At 41.3% G+C, this 21,947-nt stretch overlaps 1 protein-coding gene across 1 annotated transcript in view; it reads right to left on the bottom strand.

The window, feature by feature from the left end:
• The window catches only part of LOC131135432 (alsin-like), a 33,458-nt gene that overhangs the window by 5,786 nt on the left and 5,725 nt on the right, over nt 1–21,947 (bottom strand). Inside the window, exons 6-35 of the mRNA XM_078795421.1 lie at nt 21,305–21,337; nt 21,049–21,219; nt 20,864–20,970; nt 20,567–20,769; nt 20,414–20,486; nt 20,185–20,345; nt 19,780–19,939; nt 19,437–19,533; nt 19,236–19,313; nt 18,356–18,583; nt 17,956–18,127; nt 17,476–17,671; nt 17,212–17,277; nt 16,945–17,104; nt 16,375–16,506; nt 13,567–13,695; nt 12,016–12,039; nt 11,114–11,184; nt 10,585–10,651; nt 9,906–10,084; nt 9,248–9,313; nt 9,075–9,173; nt 8,180–8,344; nt 2,918–3,029; nt 2,743–2,820; nt 2,305–2,441; nt 1,624–1,779; nt 1,415–1,529; nt 1,150–1,307; nt 950–1,048 (exon numbers count right to left, since the gene is read on the bottom strand). Coding sequence (XP_078651547.1) covers nt 950–1,048; nt 1,150–1,307; nt 1,415–1,529; nt 1,624–1,779; nt 2,305–2,441; nt 2,743–2,820; nt 2,918–3,029; nt 8,180–8,344; nt 9,075–9,173; nt 9,248–9,313; nt 9,906–10,084; nt 10,585–10,651; nt 11,114–11,184; nt 12,016–12,039; nt 13,567–13,695; nt 16,375–16,506; nt 16,945–17,104; nt 17,212–17,277; nt 17,476–17,671; nt 17,956–18,127; nt 18,356–18,583; nt 19,236–19,313; nt 19,437–19,533; nt 19,780–19,939; nt 20,185–20,345; nt 20,414–20,486; nt 20,567–20,769; nt 20,864–20,970; nt 21,049–21,219; nt 21,305–21,337 — 3,692 coding nt within the window. The remainder of the gene's footprint in view (nt 1–949; nt 1,049–1,149; nt 1,308–1,414; nt 1,530–1,623; nt 1,780–2,304; nt 2,442–2,742; nt 2,821–2,917; nt 3,030–8,179; nt 8,345–9,074; nt 9,174–9,247; nt 9,314–9,905; nt 10,085–10,584; nt 10,652–11,113; nt 11,185–12,015; nt 12,040–13,566; nt 13,696–16,374; nt 16,507–16,944; nt 17,105–17,211; nt 17,278–17,475; nt 17,672–17,955; nt 18,128–18,355; nt 18,584–19,235; nt 19,314–19,436; nt 19,534–19,779; nt 19,940–20,184; nt 20,346–20,413; nt 20,487–20,566; nt 20,770–20,863; nt 20,971–21,048; nt 21,220–21,304; nt 21,338–21,947) is intronic.

Genomic DNA, 21,947 nt, shown 5'->3' with positions numbered 1-21,947 from the left:
CTGGAGATTTTGTCCGAAATAGGCGAAATCCGTTATAAAAAATCCGATATATGCAATTAATTTTTATTGGAAATGCATTACAGAAAAATTGGTTCTTTTTTATCTGTCCGTTGTGAGCGAATTTCCGATATATCCGAGGTACAAACATGTACCAATGTGAGTAAAAAAAAACAACATTTTAAAGTTTTCCATAATAAATTTTGTTTGAGCAAAGCATTTCATTGCAGGACAAGCAGCATGGAAAATAGTGGATGGCAATGCTGTCTCTGTCCACCAGAGGGAGTCAGAGGAGCCTGGAGCCCAGAGGGAGGCTGACATCAATGCATGAATGCATTACTTAGGCTCAATGCATTCAGGTAAACCTTTAAAAGAGTTGTCTTTTTTCATTTTAAACATGTGTAGGTACTAGTTTGTACATTTCTCTGCCATACCTTTGGAGTATTAAGTAGCCGTGTGATGAGTTTAGTGTTATTTGTTATACTGCTATTTGTATTGACCTACTGTGTTTTCCAATGGGCCGACAAGCGCATTGTGAGTGCACTGATTGGCTCCTGCCAGAGAAAGAGCTACCATTTCCTCACTGAGCTATGAGTGGCACAGTATTTTAAAAAAATGCAGTTGTTTTGAATTCAAGGAAATGTCACAAGATTAGAATTTAGCTATAAATTAGCCGAAGGCTTCAAAATGTAAGTATCAGCTTATACACCGGAATTTACGGTAAGTGATGTTTTTCTTCCACACACATGCGCTGTAAGTACTTATCGATCAAGTTTGCAGCTCAAATGAGTTTTTTTTCATGTGCATTCATGAGCACGAAATGTTGTTACACACCGCAAACCAAGGAGCACCTGTAATCATATTTCCAAACTACTTTTATGAGCCTATAATTTACACATTGTGTCTGAATCTGTGTGAAGTCACACCATCATTTTGCAGGCTTAATACCAACCTTACTTCTTCTGAACTGGAGCTGTATCTGATTTTAGATGGAGAAACTGGAGTTTCTGGCAGGATGTTGCCATCTTGTGGTAATCCAGGAAACAGGAACCTATGTGATTTAATTTGGATTCTTTTTACTTGGAATTTGGGTTTCCAAAAGAGCTTATTTGTAAAAAATAACAAGAGTAAAAGAAGATGGTGACATCTGACCTGACAATGGAGTACAAGTGTTTAAGATAGGCCTGCACCTCCTTTACAGCCTCCCTCAGCAGCCTGCGGTTCGATCCCACACCCACGTAGGTCATCCTGTAGACTGTCACCAGAGTCTCTACCAGCCAGCCCAGAGGGTGGATAGGGGCTTCGCATGCCTGGAATGTACACAAAGTATATATATACTAGTATATACTATATAATATAAAGTAAGACATGAAAATAGACACATACTGCCCCACAACTCACACACACACACAAATACCTTTGTGAGGTATGTTTGTATTCTGTCATAGTTTTTGATGGTGACTGCTTCTCCATGCTGAGGAATACACTCCAAACTCTCCAATACCTTGCGCTGAGATCTGCTGAGGTGTGGGCTACACACACACACACACACACACAACAATAATAATACGCGTCACATACAAGGTTGTTTTGTACAAAAAAGGCCTCATGTATTTATTCATCAACCTGTGTCGACGTGCACTTGATATGGTAACTGCAATGTTTTCCCAGGCTGTTGTCCTGTCTCCTCTCCCAGCGACGTCACATCCCAGTCTCCTCCAACACTCGTCAAAGACACACACCCACCTCTCACCCGCAGCCACCAGATACTGACCAAACCTGCTGCACATCAACAAAAGTATATTCCTTTTTTTAACTGTACAAATCACAGTGCAAAACTCAAGAAAACACATTACTGCCACCAAGTGGACTGACGAGAGCATTCTTCTTTTGGGTCTCCGCTTCTTGAGCGGCTTTACTACAAGATGTTAAAGTAGCTACACTGGTCTGTCCTGATATTTGATTACACGTTAAATTGATTTAAAATACATTGATGCAGCTCCTGCTTCAACAGTAGCCATTAAAGCGCAATTAGCATTTTAAAGGCAGTAAAATTGGCTGCTATACAAAGAGAATGAATGCGTTATTAGTGAGACGAACTCCTTGATGTGATAATAGCATGTTTCCATTTATATACAACATGCTATAGAAACGCCTGCTGAATCAGTACCTTGTCAACAGGCACAAAGATGGAAATGTCAACGCAAGGAGACGGGGTATCCTGAGTGGGAGAATTTGTTGTTGTGTTTTTTTTTTAATCTATCCCTGTCTTCAGGCCTGTCATACATAGCCTCAGAAAACACTCACAAGAAGTTTTCTCTGTCTTTGTCTTCAGGCTCATCGGGGGCGAGTTTGGTGTAAGTTCCAGCCACCTTCAGGCCTGCATTCCACTCGCCACTGAAATGGCCTTCTAAAGAGTCACCATTGGCCAGGGATAAAACACCCTGAAAGAAAGAAGAGGATGACCATTTCATGAACTTTTCATTACAGGTAGGAGATTAAATGCTTAAAGGGGGAGTTACATCCTGATGTACGTGCTCATATCTGCAAAAATTGGAAACTTGCAGACACCACGGAAGCTCATAGGAAGAAAATTGGGATGCTAATTATTTTCTGTATGCAAGCAGCAAAATCTTGCACGCAACCAAGCAAGCCTACGTTAATCTACATGATTACAACTCAAAGCATCGGGCGCCAGTAAGATGGTGGTTGCAGATGGATCTCAAAGAGAAACGTATCTCCTACCTTCCCATTGACAGTCCAGTCTTCAGAAAACTCCCCACGAAAGGCTGTGTCATCATCTGATACCAGCAGACCTGGACCCTGAGAGAACATCCACATTGCTTCAGATTTAATAAAGCCACACTAATTTTAGAAGGTGTGGGCCTAAGTATATAAAAACAGTGAAGTGGTTGCTTACGCTCATCTTGTTTTCCTTGAAGTTTCCTTCGTAGTACACACCATACTGAGTCACCACCACGGCGCTCCCGTGCCTCTCATCATCCAGCCACATTCCCATGTACTTCTCACCCCTGGTAGAATGAAGAAAGGCGAATGAGCGAGGAGGTAAAAGACACGCTATATACACATGTGGACAAAATTGTTGGTACCCCTCAGTTAAAGAAAGGAAATCCCACAATTCTCACTTAAATCACTTGAAACTTACAAAAGTAACAATAAATAAAAAATGTATTGAGAATTAAACAATCAAAAACAGCCATCACTTCTGAATTGTTGATAACATAATTATTTAAAAAAAACAAATTAATGAAACAGGCCTGGGCCCCGTTTCACGAAGCAGGTTTAGTGAAAACTCGGAGTATGTTAGCCCTGAAATGAGGGAAACTCTGAGTTTTCCGTTTCAAAAAGGGAGGTAAGTCAAACCAGAGACAGAGGAGTAACTCCAGCCTGTTTCACAGAGAGAGGTAACTTAACCTCGGTGTCAGTTACTATGGCAACAGACTCTGTGAACATAACCTGGTCGGGACCAGGTTTTCTTCAATGAACCTCGAGTTTCTTTCTGTCTCCGCCCGCTTACGCTACACACGGTGTGATTCATTCATTGTCGCGCGTGTTTAAAGCCAGTTTGGTCGTTTTTCTTCAAGGTGTGCTGTGTGTCGCATTGTTTTTTGAACCATGGCATGTCCGTTTGTAGAAGACCCTGTAGACCAGAGGTAGGGAACCTATGGCTCGGGAGCCAGGTAGGGCTCTTTTGATGACTGTATCTGGCTCTCAAGCATTTCTTACCACAATAAAAATGTATTCTTGCTAAAATTTAAAGTAAACCATCACAGAAATGACTGTTAAAAATAATATTAAAAATCAACAACTTTCTTATGCATTTTAATTTGTCCATCTATATTCTGCTGCAATACGGCCAACCATATCTATCTTTCCTGATGATATTTTCCAGGTCAAACACCAAAACTTGATTATTACTGGGTAATGCTGTAGTCTACCTCGGTCATTGAGATGTCAAAAAAACATGTAAATGTAAACTTTCCTCCTTTAGTCAAATAGCTAAAGCTGCAGAACCAAGCCTTCTGACGAAGATGGCCAAAAGAATGAAATACGTCTACGGAGTACGGTGCAAAACTATGCAGCAGCAGAAGTTGTATTAATGGCAACAAGTATTTGATTTATTATTAGACACTGCGCTGCTCACGAAAGTGTGCTGGCCACACCCCATTGGCGTGGGGTAGTGTGCCTGGTCTACGTAATTAGAGCCCATTATATCTAAAACTGTTGGTCTTACATAAAAATGCACACATTTTATTGCATTCAATGTTTAAAAAAAATGTATATGGCTCTCACAGATACACATTTTAAAATATCTGGCCTTCATGGCTCTCTTCGCCAAAAAGGTTCCCGACCCCTGCTGTAGACGAAGAGGCACTACTACTCAGAAGAGAGCTCCGCATTCGTAGGGAAGTTATCCACAGGCCGAGATTGGACACGCTATCATTTCCAGATAATTTTCTTTTCGAACGGTACCGCTTCACTTCACCATCCATCACTTACATCCATAATCTCATCCGTCAGGACATTCAACATCACCAACCGTGGACGTCCACTGTCATCCACCCAGATTCTGTGTGTTGCTCTTCGGTTTTTTGCCAACTGAAGTTTTTTATATAACATAAGTGATGCAGAAAACATTAGCAAGGCCACCGTCTGCAGAGCTGTGAGAAAAGTGTTCCTAGCACTAAAAAGACAAATCAACTCCTTTGTTGTGTTCCCGGGACATAAACCCGTGGGGGTCATCAAGGAGGAATTCCACAGAATTGCAGCTGAATGTAGAAATCAGTTAAAATGTATGATTATAAATCATATTCAGTTAATGACATGGTGCTGCAACCTCACACTGGGATTTGTCATTTTAATTTCTTTTAGGATTCCCTGGTGTGATAGGGTGCATCGATGGGACGCACATTCCCATCGTTGCTCCTTCAGAAAATGAAGGAGACTATGTGAACAGAAAATCCATTCACAGCATCAATGTGCAGGTAGATTGAATGTCAGACTGCATCAAACTGCAAAAACTCAAAATCATACCAACAATATTTGTTTTATTTCTCGTCAAAATGTCTAATTTCTGATCAAAACGAATCACACCTTAAAGTAAATTGTTTTTAGACAATGTTCATGTGTTTCAATCACATTTCACTTAAAAAAATAATTTGAAAAATCTGTCAGTGGAGCAAGTTTGTTATTTCTACTTATTTCAATTGAAAATGTGCGTGAAACAAATGAAAATTGCCTGAAAACCAGTTACTTTTTATGTGGTGTCTTAAGTGTAAAGACATTTGATGAGAAATGTAGACCAACTACATGGTCACCCATGGTGAATCGAGGGAACGGGGCTCCATTGATGAGGGCTTTTTAAAGTCGTGGTGCACGCGCTTAACTCAGAGTGAACAAACTCTGTGTTGATTGAACCAATTGAAATCACCTGTTCTGAAACCCGTAAGTCAGAGTTTCCTGTCTCAGAGTAGATCAACTCAGAGTTCAGGGTTAGACTCCAGAGTTGGTTGAACCTGCTTCGTGAAACGGGGCCCTGGACAAAAATGATGGTACCCATAACTTAATATTCTGTTGTACAACCTTTTGAGGAGATCACTGCAATGAAACGATTTCTGCCTTCTGCACCTGTCAACAGGTATTTTGGGACACTCAGCAAACTGCTCTAGTTGTCTCAAGTTAGACGGGTGTCTTCTCCAGATGGAATGTTTCAGCTACTTCCACAGATGTTCAATGGGATTCAGATCTGGGCTCATAGAGGGCCACTTCAGAATAGTCCAACTCTTTTCTCTTAACCATTCTTGGGTGCTTTTGGCTGTGTTTTGGATCGTTGTGCCGTTGAAAGACCTATGACCTGCGACTGAGACCAAGCTTTCTGACACTAGGCAGCACATTTCTCCGCAGGATGCCTTGATAGTCTTGAGATTGTATTGTATCTTGCACAACTTCAAGACACCCTGTGCCAGATGCAGCAAAGCAGCCCCAAAACATAACTGAGCCTCCTCCATGTTTCACAGTAGGGACTCTGTTCTTTTCTTAGTATGCTTGAGTTTTCATTCTATGAACATTCAGTTGATGTGCCTTAGCAAAAAGCTCCAGTTTTGACTCATCTGTCTATAGAACATTCTCCCAGAAGCTCTGTTGCTTGTCAACATGCATTTTCGCAAACTCCAGGCTCGCTTTTTTATGATTACAGTAAAGTCTCGTTATATCAATATCGGTTATATCGAAGTACTGCTTATTACGATACTATTTTCATTTCCCGGCAAATTTCTAGTCCTTTATGATATAATTAGTTCCGTTAGTACGATACCCGGTTATTATGATAATCCGGTTACTACGATGCCCTTTTCATCTCCCGCCAGCCAATTTGGTCTGCTTATATCGATACAAAAGCAGCTTAAATCAATCTTTGCTTAAGGATTTCAATACCAAAAAAGAACACGGCGAACGGCTGCTTCCAGTCAACTTTATTTTTCACACTTCCACCACCAGAGCGCAGCACACACACCGATTCCCGCACTTCCTGGTTCACAGGTCATGCTCAACCCGCCCCACATAGCTGGCCAAACACATGCCTGCAACAGAAGAACCAACTGACATAGCATACACACCTATTCCAACGAAGACACAAGCGTACAAATACATGTATTTAATTGTGTTGTATTCAGATATCTTTTTATCGCTTGCAATAATCACTGTTTTTCATATGTACATGCTGGCGTTCGTGGTTTCTCTCGTGTGTATAGAATCTATACACCACGAACGCAGTTGGTTCTTCTGTTGCAGGCATGTGTTTGGCCAGCTATGAGGGGCGGGTTGAGCATGACCTGTGAACCAGGAAGTGCGGGAATCGGTGTGTGTGCTGTGCTCTGGTGGTGGAAGTGTGAAAAATAAAGTTGACTGGAAGCAGCCGTTTGCCGTGTTCTTTTTTGGTATTGAAATCCTTAAGCAAAGATTGATTTAAGCTGCTCGACATTGTTCTATACTATAGAACAATGTCGAGTGCATTATTGCCCACTTTTAATGCAGTTCGGCGCAGGATCGGATATATCGACAGTCCGGTTATATCGATATTTTTTCCGACTCCCGACAATATTGATATAACGAGACTTTACTGTAGCTTTCAACAGTGCTGTCCTCCTCAGTCGTCTCCCATATGAAGTCCACTTTGACTCAAACAACGACCAATGGTGCCATCTGACACTGATGTACCTTGGCCTTGGAGTTCACCTTTAAGTTCTTTGGAGGTTGTTCTGGGCTCTTTGAATACAATTCCAACTATCCGTCTCTTCAATTTCTCATCAATTTTCCTCTTGCGGCCACGTACAGGGAGGTTGGCTACTGTCCCGTGGACCTCAGACTTCTGAATAATATGTGCCACTGTTGTCACAGGAACTTCAAGCTGCTTAGAGATGATCTTATAGCCTTTACCTTTCAGATGTTTGTCTATAATTTTCTTTCGAATGTCCTGGGACAATTCTTGCCTTGGCTTTCTGTTGTCCATGTTCAGTGTGGTACACACCTCGTCACCAAACAGCACAGCGACTATTTGTCACCCTTTAAATAGGCTGACTGACTGATTATGAGTTTGAAGACACCTATGATGTCAATTAAAGGACACATGTGAGATAATTATGTGACTCTGGTCAAATTGTTTTCAATCTTTTGAAAAGGTACCATCATTTTTTTTCAGGCCTGTTTCATTAGTTTATTTTTTAACATAATTATGTTAATCAACCATTCAAAAGTGATGGTTGATTTTGATTGTTTAATTTTCAATACATTTGTATTTATTGTTACTTTTGTAAATTTCAAGTGACTTCAGTGAGAATTGTGGGATTTTCTTTCTTTAACTGAGGGGTACCAACAATTTTGTCCACGTGTGTGAATGGGGAAATGTTATTTTAAAATGTATGTTAAACATAGTTTAAGCTTTTCCAAATGTATCAATAAGATCCATTTGTGCATTTATCTACATCAAGGGTCTCAAACCTGCTACTGGTAAGATGCACACATAAGCCTACACTGAACTAAGAGTGAGTGAAAAAAAAAAACCTTGATCAATACAAGCAACTTTCCTCTTTACGCCGCATTTTTTGACTGATGCGGCTCATAGTCCGGAAAATTCAGTAAATACACAGGAACTTTCACATCGTACCTTGTGATGTCGTCATAAACGCCATATCCAGTCTTCTTGTCAAAGACCCACTGGCCAATGAAAACGCCTGAAGAAGTCTTGTCTAACTTCCCAGAGCTCAACATGCCGTAGCCGTGGCGCTGGCCATCGCTGAAGCAGCCCTCGTACACTTCACCTGTGGCATACCTGGGGGATACCGAGGCAAAATATCAATATAAAAGTACTTAAATAGAAAGCAGCAGTACGTCGTATCAGTTGAGTCATATTAAAGACATTCTATGTTCCAAGAGCGGCCATTAAAGGGGACCTATGATGCTTTTTCCACTTTCTGACCTATACATGTTGTTAGAATGTGGTATTCTCGTGTTAAACTATGTCTCAGATAATGAGGTTAGAGCATTTAGAAGTGAGCCCTAAAAGAAGTTTGGGGTGGCTCTAAGCAATCAGTTTCAGAGTGCCCTGCCAGAAGTCAACGGCTCCATCCAGCCGGTGACTTCCTTTTATGGGCGTGCTCAGATACAAGCTGTGTGGGACCAATACCAGCTGAGTGGGCGTGCCTGAAGGCAGGCCGTGGGTGGAAAAAATTAAAACAGACCCTTTTGGAAATCCAAGGAAATACAACTGGAATGGGTGCAGATTCTGGAAGATCCACGAAGCATTCTGTGCGGGTATTGTGTGTAGCTGCTCTACTGTATAGTCTGTATATACTGTCCACAACGCAATACAAAAAAACAAAAACGAGCATACTAGGTCCCCTTTAACAGAGACTTTACATCCACTTGACTTACTGCTTAACAGAGTTAAATGCTACAGCAAACAAAGTCTCATTTACTACCTGAATCCTTTATGACATTTGGACATGCTCCATCTGAAGTGTATATGTCATGGTATCGTGTTTTGACAGCGGTGTATTGACCTGTAGATGCCAAAGCCGTGGATCTTGCCGTCCCGCCAGTGTCCCTGGTAGCAGCCTGCTTTATTCAGCGTCTTGTTGGGAATTACACACTCCCCGTAGCTGGAAGCAGAAATGGCCGTTACTGAGAAACCAACATGCTATTTCATAATACAAACTGGAAAAAATGTACCAACCCATCCTCCAGTCCATTTTTAAAATTCCCAGTGTAGGTCTGTCCAGTCGGCCAGCTCATAGTTCCTCTGCAAATAAACAAACGCTATATAAAATGCCTACATACAATTATGCAAAATGATTTACAAAAATGACCTTGTAGTAATATTAATTGGGCATTGCTCAGTTTAATATAATTATATTGAAGGGGAATTTTCCATATTTTTTGACACCCCCTGGAAGGCATGCAGCCCCTAGTATGCGCCTATATTACCTAATGAGCCAGCCGGCTCTGCTGAGACCCTAACGTGGAGTTTGTTTCTGGAACAATGTCAAGTTTGTTGCCAAGAGAGGAAGCGGCAGTAAGATTATAACATCGTGTTGAAGACATGAACATAAACAGTTTAGGCTATATGCTGACCTACAGTGTTTGTATAACCTCAGAGGGTTTGGAGGCGTCATGAAGAGTTAATACGATACTGCACAGAACAACCATAGTGTGATCTGCAGGCAACTAAGCAGCTTCACCTAAGAATTTGGAGGTCAAGGACATATTTGGGGTAGGGGGTCGCTGCTTTGACACTCTCAAACATTTGTTGTATCCAGTCAGAAACTGAACGGAGTCTTTTTGCTATAATATAGTAAATACAATAATAAACTTTACAAACAAAGCTATCTGACCGGCCGTGAACACGTCCGGCATGCCAGCTGCCAGTATACTGGGCGTCTTTGAATCTTCCTTCTCCTGTGAATGTGTAAGAGGCCGTGCGGGACATTGCTGTTATTCCTGGCGATGCCCCCTGACCTCCACCAGCCAGCGACCCGTCCACCTCTTGATTGAGAAAATGAAGCCACTTGTTCTACACAGAGAGTGCAAAAACAACCAAAAAACACTTGTTGAGTGACATAAAACCGTCTGGGACAAAGCAGTTATGTGACACTTTATTTTTTTAACCCTCCCATGTGGAGTGAAGGAGCCTTTTTAGGATTTCCATTTACACCCAATCTGAACATTTACCCGTCAGTTAAGGATGATAATAGTATTTGTAGTGGTAGTAATTCATATGATACAACATAAAAGATTTTGTAAATGAATTTTTAGACTCAGGTAGCTCATAATTGGCATATATGGTGGAATATGTGGTGATTTATTTCATTTTGGAAATAAGCAGCCTTGACCATCATTAATGTCTGAATCAATTGCCTTTTTTGAGACACTTGTGGCTATGGCTACACCTGGGAAAAGTAGTCATATATAATACACAATAATATACCCACAAATAATATAATATCTAAACATATATAATATAAACATTCTAATAATTCATGAAAACCATTCATGAATAAAATGTGAAAATACCTTCTCTTGTGGTGTTGAGGCCACCAGGGTGAAGGTCTCTTCTGGACACGTGATTTTAATGGCATAGCTGAAAACACATCAATAAATTCAGTTGTATGATACAAAGTGAAAAGTCAAAGTATAACAGGGGGTCCAATATCTAGTGTTTATTTTTTTTGGTCAATTTTATTTGTGCCATGCGCTCTTCATCAATGATCAGCAACTCTGAGCAACCACGACTTTTGTCGACTATTATTATTATTGTTATTATTATTATAACAGGTTAACAATGATAACTTAAGAAAGAAAGGAATGGTTATTTCAAGTCGAACTAAACCATGCTTTACAACAATAAGTTTTATTGCAAATGTTGATCCAAAATCAGAGGAAAAAGTGTTTGCCGAGGTGGGCTGTGCGCCCTATGAACGAGTCATCTATTAACAGTCATTACATATTATTTCATAACATTTGTATCTACCCTCAGTGTTTGAAATAATAACAACATGAAATAAAACATATACAGTAGTGGTAGTTATAAACACAAACCTACCAGCCACTGTTGTTGTCAGGAAGTGGTTTTAACCACAAACAGTTCAGTGGGTAAACATGATGAGTGGAAAACTGGAAAGAGAGAGGTGTAAAAAATGATTTATTGACACACAGAAAAACACTGGTCTTTATATCCCAAGGTGGACTACGCATACCCCTAAGGGTACAGCACTTGTCATAGGGCGGACGTGAATAAGAATTAAAACCAATTAGCACCGATCACTCACAATTATGAGTGCGCCTGAAGGGGTACCTGACTATGAAACGTTTGGGAACCATTGCTCTACAGGACATTATAACACCTATCACCAAAAAGACACACACACTAAATGTAGAAGTACAACATATTCAAATAAAAAGAGAGAAATAGAGGTAGTATTGTAGTATGTCAGTCACAATGCAGCAGCGCGTGAGATGCTTCACAGGCTTAGTGATACCGTATCCACCTGTAATATACCTCGACCCGCTTCCCCAGCACACCAGCATGTTTGGCAAGTTGCTTACCAGGTCCGTGCATAAATTGATCTTAATGTAGGACACATGCAATGTTAAATCTGCAACCAGATCATATCATTTAAGTGTTGCAGCACAGTTCTACACCACTACAACCTACAACTACACGACTATGCATACACTGTAGGTTTTGTGGTGGATCTCAGATTGTCAGGTGTACCAAATGTTTTGGCTGGTCAGTGTAAAGAGGCTAGTTAGACTGTGCAGCAGTGTGGAGCAGCGCTGGAGCCTGCACTGGCTCAAACACAAAAATGTAGTGGTTTTAGGTCAACGGCCCATTTAACATAACATGCAGTCCTGTTTTAAGATGAGGGAATCATCCTCCCATGTGAGCATGAACATCGAAAAGCCCACCTATGCGGCTTGGTTAGCTTGGTTATGTGTACTTACAAGGTTCTGAGAGGGAATGGCGCGCTGAGTGAATGAAAAACAATGACATGGATACAATGTAATTTTGGTTGAATAGAAATGTGCGAGTGAGCAGAAATGAATTCAATAATACCACCATGAGTGAAAGACAATAGTTTCTTAATTAATGCATTCAATCCAATCCATTTTTCAAAAGCCGCCCCTCTCGGTACCGGACATGTCTAATGATTTTGACTGATTTTTTTAAGGCACACAGAATATTGTGTTCTGGCGATACGTAGACATAGTATATACCAATAGACAGATTAGAGTCTCATCTTTCATCGTACAAAAAGTTTGGTTCTACCTTTTTCCGTTCTTGAGTAATCAGCAGTAGAACATAAGTAAATTTCTGCATAATATCGCTTCTCAACAAAAAATGGCAAACAGCAACTGGGTTTGCTGATGTTGTTCAACCAACAGTAGCCCGTGTCATCCTTACAAAGTCGAGGCAAACGTTACAATGCGATCTTTATCTTTTATGATGGTCACGAGAGTCAAGAGATTGAACAAGTATGGCAAGTTTTGTGGTTGCGGACCAAAATGACATTTTGAATTCATTTATTGGTATGTAGCCACAAGAAAACACAACACGGAACACCATACACTGAACACCACCTGGAGACCTTAGTCCAGGGATGCTACCCTGGGGCTATCCCTGCCATTTGTACAGCGGTTTGGCTAACTTATGCTAAATCCTAATCTTGTGACATCCCTTTTACTTCACTACTACTACTAATTCTTTGAATATTGCGCTGCTCGCAAGTCAGCGAGGGAACGGTAACTCTTTCTTTGGCAGGAGCAAATCACAAGCTATCAGTGCACTCACAACTAGCTTGTCAACCCATTGAAAATGGCAGGAGGTCATTACTTAATATATACAAGCATGTACTAATACGATTAAAAACAACGTTTACAGTTTTCCCATAATGCATTGGGTCCGTTACAATGATGGCAGCCTCCCTCTGGGCTCCTCTGTATATTTTATAAGGTATACCTTTTGAGTGTTACGTTGCTGTGTGATGAGTTTAGTGTTGTTAAGATGACACCATGAGTCAGACTGTTAAAAAGAGTAATGACCTCCTGCAATTTGCAATGGGTTGACAAGCGTGTCATGAATTGTTTCATAGCTGATCTTTGGCTCCTGTCAAATAAAGAGCTGCCTGGTCCTCATGGACTTGTGTGCAACACAACATGCCTTTTTTTGGCAGTACACTAGTGCAGCTTGTAGTATACATACAAATCTGTTTTTCCTTCTGAATTTAGTGGGTGCAGCTCATGGCTGAAAGTTACAGTAGTTACACTGTATTAGTATTAATTATAAAACTGATAAGGATGAGATTGACTACATTTCCTGTGTGAAAAATTATCAATTAATAAATAACGAGCAAACATCCTTTTAAGAATACTAGATGAATGAGGCCCATCTTTGCCAAAATGGAATGGAGCCAATTCATATACAGTAGTTTACTTCAGTATAGGTTTAGGCTGTCTGCCATAGACTGATCATGTACTACAAGTGCATGTGCATACCTGTATGTGAACCAGTGCATCATTGAACAGTATGAACCAGTGGTTTGAGAAGCGCCCAGCACCCTGCAGGGTCAGGGTTCTATTGCTGCTTTCACATAAAACTCGACGCTGTGGGAGACGCAGACCATCCTGAAAAACACCCAATTAGTCATGTATCGCTTCTGCAGTTTTATTTCACTATTATGCAATTTTTTTTTAGATCGCCAGCAATTGTGCACATTCAGTTTGTTAATGTTAATGATATTGACAAAGTCATTATAATGTCACTCCAGGCATGTGACTCTACTAAAACTGGTTGACACATGTTGACAGTCATACTGTCAGTCTATGAATGTCAGTCCCACATTCATACCTATGGACAATTTGGAGTGGCCAATTAACCTAGCATGATATTGGAATGTGGGAGGAAACTGGAGTACCCGGAGAAAACCTCAACGTATTATTTTCCAACTTATTTCACATCACTGACAACAGCAGGTGTCATCCCAGTTTTCAAATACTTTACTGACATCTCACAAAATGTGATGTATAGCTTCCATATGAGCACTGAAATATGGTACCAGTGATTTATGCTGCCATTTGGCAGAACACAAAATACACCCAGGACTTTACAGTCTTGGAAATTCAACCATTATATCGTTCCAATGTATGTACTGTACCAATAGCTCAGTAAGACTGAACTTCGCCCCATACTACTGCAAAATGCAGCTACAATAGTCAACCAAGGTGGTTTAGAATTTGATGAAATACTAACAAATGATATAAAACTCACAGTGTTTTTTCCTGAGTGTGTCTTCCAGAAGAGAAAAGTGGCTTCAGCCTCCTCCTTCCTTCTCAGCAGTGATGTAGAGAGGCTTTCATACAGCATACAGCTCCGATGGATGGACTTATACTCTGTTGTAAGCTTGGAAGCAACAGAAAGAAATACTTTTACTTAAATTTGGTAGGAGTGCACCTGTCAGAATATCTAGTGTATAAAAATTAAGCATCAAATTAGCATCATTATGTTGTTCTGATCAAGCGACACACGGGAATGCAACTTTCACCTTTATTCTTCCAATACACAACGGATACACTCAATCAGTGGTAAGTTGCCTATAAGTACAAAAAAAGTTATCCATTGACTTATAGTGGCTAAAAAGGCACTGTTTGATGGTTCTGCTTTTTCATATGTTGCCTGGAGTTTGGCTGCATTGACTTTTGCGTCATAATTTTCACATTGTATTATATTGTACTGTGTGTATTCATTAATCATTACACGTATGGATAATACATACACTTATAATTATTACATTAAAACATGAACAGAAAAGAGTGGACGGATGGAGAGTTTCAGCCTCACCATGTGGTAGCTAGCTTCCAGTTTGAGCAGAACTTGGCTGTACTGGGAGAGCTGCTGTAGAGGCCAGTAGAACAAAGAACCCAGATCAACACCCCCACTGCCTGATGGGTCAAATTCAGAAAGCTGTGCAAGTTTGGTGTGCTGTGAACCTAAACATTCACTGAACAGAGAAAGAGAGAGATTTTAGAGACTATTAGCATATCTCGTGAAAATGTTGATGCTCTGACGCTCATGTATCCACACATTTCATAATCAAATGAAGCTTACACGGAGAGCTTATGGAGCAACGGAAATCCACCCATGACCTGGAAGTCACCTACGGCCGTGCAATATCTAGATGGAGAGGGCGAATTGAAATATACATCCACAACGTCAACATCTCCTGACAAGAGTATTTATCATAGGTGTTATATTGGACAGGTTATTCTACAAGGACAAGTGTGGTGAGTCAACAAAAGAGAAACAAACAGAGTAAAAGAAAGACAGTTGTTGCATCACACTCGTTATTGAATATTTGCAAGTGGACCTTACGCAGTGTAGGTGTCCAGGAAGTGCCGAGTGTGGACGAGGAGGTGAAGAGAGGTCACATCATGGCATTGCACCTCATGCACAAAATAGCTGAGCAATGTAGAGTGTTGACCAATTAGGGTGCTCAGACGATTAAAAGTCCCACAGACTGAAAGGAAGAGGCGGGAGCAAGTCTCACCAAGGGAGGGACGTACATTCTCTGTGGGGAAACATACATTATTCAAAACTAGCGTGCATCACAACAACATCAATTCAATGTCTCAAAAGCTAAAGCTGAATATAATAAGCCTTGGATGATGAATCCATTGTTCCTGTTGTACCAGCAGCAGTACTACGATACCAAAAGGGTGGGGCTACACACACTGCAGTCATCCCTTCTCAATATCGGTGATGTGGAAGATGAGGGTTCACCTTTCTAAACGTCACTGTGACAAATGGAATTGAACCACGATGTGTGAAATTGGCAGAAAGAGAGTCAGCCACCTTTGTTGTAGAGCGGCGTAAGAAGCAGCTTCCTGACACTGCTCAACCAGTAGTAAAACTTCCTCTCTTTGAACGCCAGTTCACGGATGGTGGAGATGAAAGTCGTGGTGTTGCAGTTTGCCAGCAGTGCACACCTTTGGCCGCCGCTGGACACACTGCTAATGTAACCCATCTATAAAGTCATGCACACATACACTGTCATTGTCATTACAGGAACAAACCAAAAGAAACATGATTTTAAGCATTAAGGTGGGTAACACTACTTCATAGTATTCAGTGATTTTCTGGATTTATTCTATTCGCTACAGGTGACTAAGCAAGGAAGCCAAGAATTTCAAAAAAGCCTGCCAACAACCACACATTCAAGGTCAACACATTTTTGCAATTTGGGCTACAATAGTCAACCAAGGTGGTTTAGAATTTGATGAAATACTAACAAATGATATAAAACTCACAGTGTTTTTTCCTGAGTGTGTCTTCCAGAAGAGAAAAGTGGCTTCAGCCTCCTCCTTCCTTCTCAGCAGTGATGTAGAGAGGCTTTCATACAGCATACAGCTCCGATGGATGGACTTATACTCTGTTGTAAGCTTGGAAGCAACAGAAAGAAATACTTTTACTTAAATTTGGTAGGAGTGCACCTGTCAGAATATCTAGTGTATAAAAATTAAGCATCAAATTAGCATCATTATGTTGTTCTGATCAAGCGACACACGGGAATGCAACTTTCACCTTTATTCTTCCAATACACAACGGATACACTCAATCAGTGGTAAGTTGCCTATAAGTACAAAAAAAGTTATCCATTGACTTATAGTGGCTAAAAAGGCACTGTTTGATGGTTCTGCTTTTTCATATGTTGCCTGGAGTTTGGCTGCATTGACTTTTGCGTCATAATTTTCACATTGTATTATATTGTACTGTGTGTATTCATTAATCATTACACGTATGGATAATACATACACTTATAATTATTACATTAAAACATGAACAGAAAAGAGTGGACGGATGGAGAGTTTCAGCCTCACCATGTGGTAGCTAGCTTCCAGTTTGAGCAGAACTTGGCTGTACTGGGAGAGCTGCTGTAGAGGCCAGTAGAACAAAGAACCCAGATCAACACCCCCACTGCCTGATGGGTCAAATTCAGAAAGCTGTGCAAGTTTGGTGTGCTGTGAACCTAAACATTCACTGAACAGAGAAAGAGAGAGATTTTAGAGACTATTAGCATATCTCGTGAAAATGTTGATGCTCTGACGCTCATGTATCCACACATTTCATAATCAAATGAAGCTTACACGGAGAGCTTATGGAGCAACGGAAATCCACCCATGACCTGGAAGTCACCTACGGCCGTGCAATATCTAGATGGAGAGGGCGAATTGAAATATACATCCACAACGTCAACATCTCCTGACAAGAGTATTTATCATAGGTGTTATATTGGACAGGTTATTCTACAAGGACAAGTGTGGTGAGTCAACAAAAGAGAAACAAACAGAGTAAAAGAAAGACAGTTGTTGCATCACACTCGTTATTGAATATTTGCAAGTGGACCTTACGCAGTGTAGGTGTCCAGGAAGTGCCGAGTGTGGACGAGGAGGTGAAGAGAGGTCACATCATGGCATTGCACCTCATGCACAAAATAGCTGAGCAATGTAGAGTGTTGACCAATTAGGGTGCTCAGACGATTAAAAGTCCCACAGACTGAAAGGAAGAGGCGGGAGCAAGTCTCACCAAGGGAGGGACGTACATTCTCTGTGGGGAAACATACATTATTCAAAACTAGCGTGCATCACAACAACATCAATTCAATGTCTCAAAAGCTAAAGCTGAATATAATAAGCCTTGGATGATGAATCCATTGTTCCTGTTGTACCAGCAGCAGTACTACGATACCAAAAGGGTGGGGCTACACACACTGCAGTCATCCCTTCTCAATATCGGTGATGTGGAAGATGAGGGTTCACCTTTCTAAACGTCACTGTGACAAATGGAATTGAACCACGATGTGTGAAATTGGCAGAAAGAGAGTCAGCCACCTTTGTTGTAGAGCGGCGTAAGAAGCAGCTTCCTGACACTGCTCAACCAGTAGTAAAACTTCCTCTCTTTGAACGCCAGTTCACGGATGGTGGAGATGAAAGTCGTGGTGTTGCAGTTTGCCAGCAGTGCACACCTTTGGCCGCCGCTGGACACACTGCTAATGTAACCCATCTATAAAGTCATGCACACATACACTGTCATTGTCATTACAGGAACAAACCAAAAGAAACATGATTTTAAGCATTAAGGTGGGTAACACTACTTCATAGTATTCAGTGATTTTCTGGATTTATTCTATTCGCTACAGGTGACTAAGCAAGGAAGCCAAGAATTTCAAAAAAGCCTGCCAACAACCACACATTCAAGGTCAACACATTTTTGCAATTTGGGCCCACACACCTCCACGCAGAAAGGCAGCAAAGCGGGTCTGACGCTGTAATTCTCGGCCCTGTTGGGTGACCTCTGGCACGAGCGCTTGCTCTGGTAGGATGTCTCACTCTGCTTCGACCTTGGCTCCTGCTGCTGTCCGCAATACAACAGGACAGGCTGATCACTGTTCCCATCAGCCAAGAGGAGGGAATGGCTTTGGCCCGCTGACACGTCCCAGGCCCGAAAATCGTCAGACAACTACAAAGAAGTAAGGAAAACATTGCAGCCATTCAGTTGTCAGATCGGCCCTTATTGTGTCATGCCAGATTTTGGGGATGACAACAGTAGACTTAGCTATAATTTACTGTAAATGGTATCCATTCAAATACTTACATATTAACCTAATAACACTCATGTTTATTGGCTTTATTTCCAATATTTGATATACCCAGATGTCAATATTGTAAGCACTTCATTGCCAATACAGACAAACAAATACTGGCAGAGAGATATTGTCCGCCCCCCATTCAGCAACACACACAAGCGCAAGTCTAATTATGCCTGCTATATTGGGTAATATGAGTGTAAATGTGATTATATGGGTGTTATTTCATGTCCAGAGGGCTCTAATAATGTTTAAAATGTATATTTTGAAGGTTTTCTATGCTCTAACAACAGAAATGGTACTCTGCAGAAATTCACAAGGGTAGGGTCTGGAAGCAATTAACAGCGATAAACACGGGATGATCATATATGTCGTGATATATCTCCTCATCTAGTTCATTTAGCACACAAATTGTGCATGTGAAAACTGATCATTTTCCAGAAGTAGACAACCACTGCTCCTGACTTAAATACGTATATTGCATAAAACATTACTACATTTGTATAATTCTTATGTTATTTATACCTTAACCTGCTGCGGGAGAGTAACAGGACTGTTGACATGACCAAGCTGTCCGCACATGTTGCTGCCCCATGAGTATACCTGCAACAAACAAGGGGACGTAAATAATGTTATTAAATACAAAGGAATTAGGCATGAAAAGGAATTGCAACTGCAAGAAAATGTTTCATGTGAAGGGGCTGCACCTCTGAGTGTAATAGTTACCTGGCATTGAGCAGTAAGAACCAGTGAATGGTGTGATCCTGCAGCAACTTTGATCACTTCCTCGCCTGTCAAATTCTTAATACAAAGAGGCTGGAGTCTGGGGACACACCCACAAACATACACATACACACATGTGGAAGAAAGAGATGTTAGTTTGAGTTAACATTTATTCAGTAGTTTAGTTTTCATGAAGCTAAAACTGTAACCAAAAGCAGTGTAAACCACTTCAACAATAAATATAATTAACTGAATATTAACACAATATAAAGAATACATAGAATTTTCACCATACAATAATTCTTGTATTGTACCCCTATGCAGGTTAACATGAATGCACACAGACCTAGCCAGTTGATCTCCATGGCCCAGTTGCCCCTCGGAGCCCCTGCCCCAGCTCCACACCTCCGTCTCCAGGGTCGGAAAACCGTCCTCTGTTTCCGGTGTGTGGATCGAGCCAGAAGAGGATGACTTGCTGGCACAATGGTGCCGCGGACGTGGGGATGCTAGAAGAAAAGCATGTGAGCTGATATAATGATAAGATAACACCGAACACAACACATGGGGGCGACATGGCTCAAATGGTAGGGGGTTATCAATTCAGTGCATACCTGCATATTATCTCAGCATTTTGAAAAGGCTACCACAAGCTAAAAATGTCTCCAGGTTAAATAAATAATCCACACATGTTGACTGGTCAATGAGAGGTCTTTTTGTCCTGTTACCCTCGGTTATTCACGCCACAACCTACCATATGGGGGTGTTCCAGGCAGAGAGCGTTGTTTTTTTCTAGTTTCCCCCTCGTTGCTTATGTCAGTTAGGGTGGAGCTCGTGTGTCCCTGCACTGACGTCTTCTTTGTAAGGGAAAACTCTTCCAAGTCCATTGGAAAAGAGGGTCTGAGCACCTGACTGCTGTGATAAGAGAGATGGTCAATAACAAGGTGCAATACTGCATAGTGATGATATGTTCACTGTCCTACCACACTGTCGAGTCATCTTTACAACGGGAGGATAGCGGGTTGTTGAAAGGAGTTGTGGAAATGCAGCTGTCATCTGGACACAAAGATGGCTGACATGACAAACTAAAGATGCAATTTAAAAAAAATCAAAGGTGATAGAAACTACACACGGACCTGAAGTGTGGCTGCTCAGTGAGTCTGTGTCTCCGTGCCTGCTGCTATTTTGCATCTCTAATGAGTGACCTGAGAGTTTCTGAAGAAGGTTCTGAAGCTCCAGCTCATGAGATAATGCACATTTATATTTATCTGTCAAGCCTGTCACTGGGTATGATGTAGTGAGGCTGTCCGTCTCAGTTATAGGGTCAGCTTGATCATTCCTAAGAGAAAGGGAATGAGGAAAAAAACTCATTCACCAAAACCTGAAAGGCAAAACATGCAAATGTATTTAAAAAAGGTACTGTAATACTGTACCCCTTGTTGTTGGATATGCTGTAAGAGTACGGAACTAAAACAGCTTGATACCCATGGGTACTGCCAGCTTGTAGAAAACTTTTTTTGGAGCTTCTTCTGGCTGAAGCCTCCAAATCCATTCAACAGAGACAACATATTTTCATCATGTAACCTTTTGTGGTATGCTTTTTTTGTGGTGTACTTACCTCTGCTGACGTGCTTTCAGTTAGCTCCACCCCCAGCGGACAATACTGGGCATCATCCATGGCGAGAGACTGGTTTGATGGGGACCGCCTCTCCAGAGGTTTATGTGTGTTTGAGTTTTGTGGATGTAAACTACGAACCAGAGCCAGGCTGTGGTAGGCTCCGCAAGCCACCTGTTTGAAATGGAAAAGCAAAATACTGCAAATCTAACATTCAATTGTGATGTTGAGAGATGAAGATATCAGAAAGAGAATATACCTGAACCACATGTCTGCCTGCTAAATGCTCCACCTAGACCAAAGTTTAAAAAAAGTTCACATAATGTATACAGACATTACAATCCATACATGAAATATACATTAAAATTAGGGATGCCGATAATAGCATACAAATTAGATATCCGTTCTGTTTATCCTGACGATATTGGCAAACAGCTGGATTCACAGCTGGGGTATCAAACTCATGCCATGGAGGGCTGAGACACGACAGGTTTTCTTTCCAGCCAGTCACTAAAGCAGGCGATTTGAATGATTAACCCTCCTTTGGTTTGAGGGAGGGCTGCACGGCGATAGAGTGGTTAGCGCACAGGCCTCACACCTAGGAGAGTTCGATTCCACTCTTGGCCATCTCTGTGTGGAGTTTGCATGTTCTCCCCATGCATGCGTGGGTTTTCCCCAGGACTCTGGTTTCCTCCCCTATTCCAAAAACATGTTAGCTTCATTGACCACTCCAAATTGTCCATAGGTATGAATGTGGGTGGGAATGGTTGTTTGTCTATATGTGCACTGTGATTGGCTGGCCACCAGTCCAGGGTGTACCCCGCCTCTTGCCCAAGGACAGCTGGGATAGGCTCCAGCACCCCCGCGACCCTCGTGAGGATAAGCGGTTTTAATTCATTAAA

This window comes from Doryrhamphus excisus, linkage group LG12 (assembly GCF_037039965.1).
Source record: "Doryrhamphus excisus strain RoL-2023G ecotype Guam linkage group LG12, RoL_Dexc_Guam_v1.1, whole genome shotgun sequence".
Taxonomy (NCBI): Eukaryota; Metazoa; Chordata; class Actinopteri; order Syngnathiformes; family Syngnathidae; genus Doryrhamphus; species Doryrhamphus excisus.
Note: the sequence above shows the minus strand (reverse complement) of the source record. Positions and strands in the feature narration are given on the sequence as shown.